The 7,593-nt window shown below is 52.3% G+C and overlaps 2 protein-coding genes across 2 annotated transcripts; both read left to right on the top strand.

Moving 5' to 3' along the window:
* Nucleotides 1–458: 458 nt before the first annotated feature.
* On the top strand, nt 459–1,817 carry HRG_11907 (uncharacterized protein; the record flags this gene model as incomplete). The annotated part of the gene is made up of 7 exons (XM_044870377.1): nt 459–685; nt 755–852; nt 984–1,018; nt 1,082–1,109; nt 1,183–1,255; nt 1,327–1,417; nt 1,515–1,817. The coding sequence occupies 7 exons, from the start codon at nt 459–461 to the stop codon at nt 1,815–1,817; spliced, it is 855 nt and encodes a 284-aa protein (XP_044714553.1).
* A 2,829-nt stretch (nt 1,818–4,646) lies between these two features.
* HRG_11906 (uncharacterized protein) lies at nt 4,647–6,663 on the top strand (the record flags this gene model as incomplete). Its single annotated transcript, XM_044870376.1, has 5 exons — nt 4,647–5,503; nt 5,782–5,913; nt 5,982–6,113; nt 6,254–6,478; nt 6,651–6,663. 5 exons carry the CDS (start codon nt 4,647–4,649, stop codon nt 6,661–6,663), a joined length of 1,359 nt encoding a protein of 452 aa, XP_044714552.1.
* Nucleotides 6,664–7,593: the final 930 nt, after the last annotated feature.

Genomic DNA, 7,593 nt, shown 5'->3' with positions numbered 1-7,593 from the left:
GATGGATGCCCACGATGATGCTAACGACCCTGGGACGAGGACGACAATGAAGATAATGACAACAACCCAGAACAGTGGCACACAAGCCAAATGCTCTGCCAGCAAGCCTTCAACCATCTGATCACAGGGGAAGACGTGTATAGCACCTCTCAAAACAACGCTACACCTGCTTCCCAATTCATGATAGAGGAGCGCTACCAAGACTCTGATTCCAGGGCATCATAATTGACACAGGCGCCGCGAAGGTTTCCACAGCTGGCTACGACCAATGCATCGCTCTACAACGAGCAGACCCTGCTATAACGCTCGATAAGACTACAGCAGGCCAAGCTTCTATCAAATTCGGCAACGGCGAAGCCATTCTATCCCTCGGCTCTATCGCCCTTAAAACACCTCTCGGAAGGATCACATTCCATATCCTCAAGACCCCTACTCCCTTCCTCCTCTCTCTCGCTGATATGGATCGCCTAGGCATCTATTTCAACAACCTTACAGACACTATTGTCGGACGAACAACCCTCCCGGTTATCCGCAAATGGGGACATCCTTGGTTCCTCCTACCTAAGACCAACGAGGCCGCTATCGCATTCCTCACGGAGAGCGAGATCCGCACTTTCATCGTCGATTCGGGCACCCAGCGGTCCCAAGACTTCACAACCTCCTACGGCAAGCTGGCCACAACGATGTGACGATAGATATCCTAGAGAACATCTCGAGATTCTGTCATCACTGTCAAATGCACTCAAGCTCCAAGACGCTTCAAATTCACCCTAAAGGATGACCAGGAATTCAACTACGAAATCGTCGCTGATGTGCTCTACCTGAACCCCTCAACGCCCCGTCTTGCACGTGGTAGATACAGCAACAGCGTTCCAAGCAGCCAGGTTCCTCCTATCGATGTCAGCAAAGGATACGTGGAAGCCCTCCGAGCCCTCTGGATAGACACATATCTCGGACCCCTGATACTATCAAGCACGACGCAGGGACCAATTTTGCCTCCCTAGAGTTCCGTAACGAGGCAAAGCTTATGGGGATAACTCGCAAGCAAGTCCCTGTGGAAGCACATTGGTCCGTTGGAAAGGTTGAAAGATATCATGCCCCTCTCCGCCGTGCGTTTGAGATCCTCCACGCAGAAATCGGGACCTCACATCCCCGAATCGATCCTTCAAATGGCTATCAAAGCCATCAACGACACAGCAGGGCCAAATGGCATTGTCCCTACGCTCCTAGTCTTTGGCGCCTCACCTCGAATGGCGTTAGATTCGCCCTCTGCTACGACCTGAAAGGGCTGCCGCAGCCCAGAAAGCGATGAAAATGCTTCGTCAGCTCAGCAGAGCGGCAAGTGCAGGGCGCCTTACACACAAAGAACGGACCATCATCAACAGGCGTTATACTATCGCTCCCACTGCAAAGCGAGGTCCGAGGTGGAGAGAAAAGCTCGGCTGGCAAGGCCCTTTAAGATTAGTGCAATTGATGGCTCCAATGTCACAATTGATACTATCAACGGACCCCAGACCTTCCGTTCCACCCTTGTGCAGCCTTATTTCCGCGACGAGACGACGATCCCTGCCCCGCTGCTGCTGCTGCGGATGATTCTGACATTCCTGTTTCTGATCCTGCGAGCGATTCTGTTCCTGTTTCTGCCCCTCCCCTGCCCCCTGTTCCTGCTCCTAATCCCCGGCGCCGCGCAAGCGAGGCCGCCCTGGTCGAAGAACAAGCCAAAGACGACGTTCCTAGTCAAGAAGGAAGAAGATGCCTACCAACCAGCCATCAAGCTACGGGACGAAGGCATTATCACAACGCCAGGCACCCTTTGAGGAATCCGATAGCACGGAGATCGATGATCTATTGGTACGAGGAGTGTTTAGCTTCGAACGCTACAATGAAGCAAAGCACGGGAACCATCATCTTCCGATCTCATGGTCCGCGAGGTTAAAGGCAAAGAAACCAAACCATACGAGAAGTCAAGGCTCGTGGTCCAAGGGCACAACGACCAAGAGAAAACCACCCATTGACGCAATCCCGACAATTCAACGCGTCAGTCAACGGCTTATTTCTGCTATCCCCAGACCTCCTTCTCACGGCATGACCTCTCTCTTCGTGACATCACACAAGCGTATCCCCAGGCGCAGACCGAACTATTCCGCACCATTCTCACGCATCTTCCCGCCGAATTAGAAGGAAGATACCCGGAAGGAACAATCATTCGCGTTATTAAGCCCTATACGGAATTGCGGAGGCCGGAGTCCATTGGTTTCGAACTCCACGGGCATCATGTCGATAACCTCGACATGTCCACATCAACCTACGACCTATGCTTCCTAATTACGAATAAGGGACCTGATAACTTTGGGATTGTGGGAATGCAGACTGACGATACCCTTATGCTTGGCACACAACGTTTTTCCGCGCTAGAGGAAGCGGAACTCTAAAGGCACAATTTCGGGCAAAGCCGAAGACAACGATGACCCGGGTACTAGCATTGACTTCAACTGTGCAAAGATAACCCTCCAAGACACCACTTTCCACAACGCTCTACTGCTTCAAAAAAGGGTCAAGCAGCCAAGATCGAACCCATCGACATCAAGGCATACGATCGAGCCCAACAGTACGTGGAACAGCGTGCCCGTGGCGCGTATGTGGCTTCAATCTGTCAACCAGAGGCCTCATTCGACATCTCTATTGCTGCCCAGGTCCAAACCCCTACGGAAGAGGATTGCACGACCTCAACAAGCGGCTTCAATGGCAGAAAGACCACCAGCAGCGAGGCCTAACGTATATCCCTATTGACCTCGCCAATGCCAAGCTTATCGTCTTTACCGACGGTTCCTTTGCGAACAATAAGGACCTATCGTCAGATAGGCTTCGTCATTGCCCTAGTCAATGAGACCGAGACCGCACGTACCAAAGACCACCTGGATCAAGGGCAATGTCCTCCATTGGAGCTCAACGAAGTGTAAGAGGGTCACCGAGGCGTGCTAGCATCAGAGATCTACGGCATGGTCAACGGATTCGATATTGGGATATCACTAGCAACGACGATACGGAAGATCACAGACCGCCTCAATCTTCCCCCTATCCCCCTAATCGTTTGCACCGACTCTTTTTCTCTACGAGTGCCTCGTTAAGCTAGGCACAACGAAGGAGAAGCGATTGATGATAGATATCATGGCCTACGTCAATCCTACGAAAGGCGTGAGATCACAGAAATCCGCTGGATTAACGGCGCAGACAACCCAGCAGATGCTATGACAAAGGCATCGCCTAACCGCGCCCTCGAACGCCTCGTCGATACGAATAGCCTTACGATTAGGATAGAAGGATCAGTCGAACGCCCTCCCGCTAGCTGCCGCTCGAACCGTCACTCTTTTCGCACCCTTGCGGTTGCTGCTACGCTCCCGCACCTGCTGCTGCTGCGATTGCAGCGATAAAAGAAGATTTGCCAGTGTGGGAATGTAGCATATAGATAGTAGGATTGTAAGGGAGGTGCGACATACGCACACGTGACCCTTAGCGTCACGTGTATGGACCTCGGGATCCGTGTATAAAGGGCACGTAGTGTGCCCCCTCATTCCCTTTCCTCCTTCCTAGCAAGACATCTTGAATACAACCCATTGCGTTACTGCAGTACAGACCTCCCGACAAATACAACTGTTAAGAATTAAGTACCTTAGATTTTAGCGTATTTTCGAAGAAGTACTAACTTCCTAACACTTTTCTAGTAAATTACTAGGCCCCAGGATTGTCCGGGGTTTTTGTGCTGTCCCGGATTTTGGGCCAACTTAACGGCAGTTAAGTTGGTCAGCCCGCCTGCCTTTGACCAACGGGTAGTTTTATGCATGCAAGAAGGCAAGTAAACCGAGCGACGATTAGCGCCCTTTTGTAGCGAAAGCAGGAAAAAGCAAGAAAAGACCAATCACCAAATATGTCGCAATTGTCAGACTCGTATCGTTCAGCAGCAATTTGACCTGCACGTTGAATATCCTGGCACTTCTCTAGATCGGTCGAAAGCGTGTAAAACGCCAAAGGAATCATCTCCGCGATGGAGAAGTTCTGGAACTCGGTATCCCGATGTTCAGCAATGTAACGGCAATTCGTGTCGTAGCGCTGCCGCCGGTGCACTGGGTCTCTAAATACGCCTCTTGCGCCACTTCGGCAGATTGACGAATCGTTGATAGCGCACATTTTGGATGTCGATTCCAATCGTAGAGAATTGAGGCGTTGGAGCTTGAAGACGTAGGGAATGGCAGGTGAGGAGAGTTGTTGGCGTGGAGAATCGCAGGCGAGGAGAATCGCAGACGTGGAGAACTGCAGGTGGGAGAGTTGTTCGTGTTAAGAATTGCAGGCGTGGAAAATTGCAGGCGAGAATTGCAGCTGGCAACTCAGCCAGATTACCATGACCGAACTAATGCAATGAAACCGACAAGCACCAACGTTCATTGGTGAAATCTCCTGAGGCTACGTGGCGAGGGTGTGTGTGTACGGGGTATCATGACGCCTAACCTGCTACGTAGTAGAGATACATGGTCCCAGGAAGCCCGCGACGCGCACGTGACCAGTCGCGTCTTTAGATTCCACTTGTTTACCTCTGCCTCGCTTTCACATTTACTTCCCAAACAATCACCCATGCTCTATCCAACTCAAAAATGACCCTTACAGAGCAACAGATCAGCCTCATCTCCAAGAACCCGCTTAATGATACGTTAGACCGTTCCCAGGTCAAGCTAAGCGGTTGCGACGAAACCGACCAAGCATTGCGGGATGAGATCGCCAGTCTTCTGTCAGCTTTGGTGGGTTCTACCGCGGCGTTTAACCCCTGCTCCAGATGGAAGCGGCGATTTGGCGGTGAAGCTCTTTTCTGTACAACGACTCGTTCGAGGAGGTGGGTGAAGCTCGACCATTTCCGTCCTCTTATTCGCTCTGTTGTCAACAATGCTCCTGATGTCGTCATTTGGGATGCCGTCTTCGGTCTCATCGACACCCTCAGCGCCCTCACTTCCCCTCCGTCCAGCATCGTCCCAACCTACAAGGGAACACCTGTCAAGACCAGCTCGAGCAGACTTGCCGATGGCGAAACGCGCGACATTGTCGAAAGGGAGCTCTTCTTCGAGATAAAAGACTGCACCTTTCGCAATGTGGGAGGATTCTGCGACAAGTTCTTCGACTCCAAGAGCTGGCGCAAAGAACAGAAAGTAATGCTGAAGAGGATGATGGTGGCGCACGACGGAAAGAAATGGACGGACTTCCCGTCCACCTCCGATGAAAAAGCGGTCTGGACATGGCTCCGTGCGCTTGAAGAACGCTTCTTGACTGATGCACCCCACAAGTTATACACCACCCGAACCGCCAACCAGTTCAAGGAACGGAAGGGCCAGATGGATCTCTTCTTTCAGAAGCCAGCCAGGAAAGCCAACAGCACATTTACCTACAAGGACGTTCTCGTTGTTGGAGAGCAAAAGAAATCGGAGGACAAGTTCAAGGCGACTCTCCTCCAGCTCACGCGGTATGTGCGAGGTGTCTCGCCGACCAGCCGACGCGCCGATTCGTCCACGCGTTCTCCCTCTGCGCTTCCAAGATGGAGCTCTGGGTCTTCGATCGGTCTGGGCCGTTTAGCTCGGGGTCATTCGATATACACGACGAGCCGGACAAGTTCGTGCGAGCTCTTGTTGGATACGCTACGATGAGTGACGAAGCGATGGGCCTAGACACATTCATTGAACGAGAGGGGGGCCATCGCTGTGCCACTCTGGAGGACGCAAGCGGCAACGAAACAAGAGTCAGGCTGGAGGGGCTGATAGTCAGGCAGCGCGCTATCGTGTGTCGCGGGACTACTTGCTACCGCACCCGAAACGGGCATGTTGCTAAGTTCTCCTGGGCATCGGATAAGCGGAAACCTGAGGTGGACCATCTCAAGCTGGCAGGAGAGAAGGGCGTGGAGGGGTGGCGAGTGGTGGCGCACCGTCAAATCACCACCATTGCAGACATGCGGAAGGGACTGGAGTTTCCAAACCTCACGGGTTCCGGGATGAAGATGTCCACTTCAGAGATCTACCATCGGCCGTAGGAAGCACGGGCACAGCAAGTCACAAGCGCAAATCATCCTCTGACAACACGTCTGAAAACATTTCTGGATCCAAGAGGCGGCGGTCCAACAGACAGTTAAAGCTGGCCAAGGATTTTAACGAGCAGCTGTCGATCGGCAAGACCAAACCAAGCTTGTATACTTCTAGGGCGAGGATCCGTTTGACAACAGGATCTATTCTTGCCTCGTCGTCTCACCAGCCGGCCGTGTCATCAGCGACTTCAAATCGATCAGGGAACTGCTGGAGTCGCTCCGAGACGCTATCAGGGCACACCAGTCTCTCTACGTCACTGGCAACATTCTCCACCGCGACATCTCGTCAAACAACGTTATCATCGCAGACGCAAAGAAGCCAGGGACTTCAAAGGAATGCTCATCGACCTTGACCTGGCCAAAGTTAGAGACAGTGGCCCGAGCGGAGCGCGGCACCAGACTGGCACGATGCAGTTTATGGCGGTCGAGGTGCTGCAAGGCCGATCACACCTACCGGCATGATCTTGAGTCGTTTTTCTATGTTTTGCTTTGGATGTGTGCGCGATACTCATGGAGCAATGGGTTTGTGGTGAAGAGAAGCCGCCTGAGGAGAGCGACTTACGCAATTGGGAAATTGGAAGCTTCAGGGACATTGAAAGCAAAGGAGGGTGACATGACTATGAATGGTCTCGAAAGGATTATGGGCGAGTTTCCAGAGCGGCTTGATATTGTCAAGCCTCTCTGTTTGAGGATCAGGAAGATTCTCTTTCCTGGACGAAGACGAAAGGATGAGCTTTGGAACCTGCAGGAGACCCAGACCAACTTTACAGGCCCATTATAGCCGCCTATGATGAGGCCATCGGTAAGTTGGATGAGATGTTCGAGATGCGGGCGCTATAGGAGAGTCATTTAAATTGCGAAAAAGCGCGTTTGAGCCTTGTGGCGGGTTGCCGACCCGCTTGCAGCCTGCTTGCAGCGGAAATGAGAAGAGCGCCACAGATCGAAAATAGAGTGAGAATCGACTCTCGCCTTCGACAGCCTTTCCTGGCCAAGTTGCATTGGGAGGTAAGGTCATCTTGGGATATTTGTCGAACAATGTAGGATTTGGCTGGAAATGACGGGCAGCTGGCAATGAAATACAAACACCCGTGACAGGACCTTGCAAGACGAGCAGGCGCAAGCTTGAGGTCGTCCAGGTGTGGACGCCGATGGCCTTGGGAATGATAACCTATCACCCCCTTGCATCGGTTCTCAGAGAGCACCGATAAGGGTGATTTCATTGGTGGATAGCTGATGTGATGCCGCGGACAATTTGAGGGCGATGAGGGTTGACTTGCAGCCGGTTCCCGACCACTGCTCTATCTACGTCATGCATCTGAGGCGGGATATGGCTGCCGACATCTAGCTTCAGCATTCAACCTCGCGGCTAACAGTCTTGCAATTCTGGCCGAAAATGAGCCCAGATGGTGAAACACCATTTACGACAGCTGTGCGAAGTAGACTGACTTTGTGTAACGTTGCCCTGTTGACGACCGGCG

The sequence above is a fragment of the Hirsutella rhossiliensis genome (genome assembly GCF_020360975.1).
Source record: "Hirsutella rhossiliensis strain HR02 chromosome Unknown scaffold00026, whole genome shotgun sequence".
Lineage (NCBI taxonomy): Eukaryota > Fungi > Ascomycota > Sordariomycetes > Hypocreales > Ophiocordycipitaceae > Hirsutella > Hirsutella rhossiliensis.
This window is presented reverse-complemented; position numbering and strand designations above follow the sequence as displayed.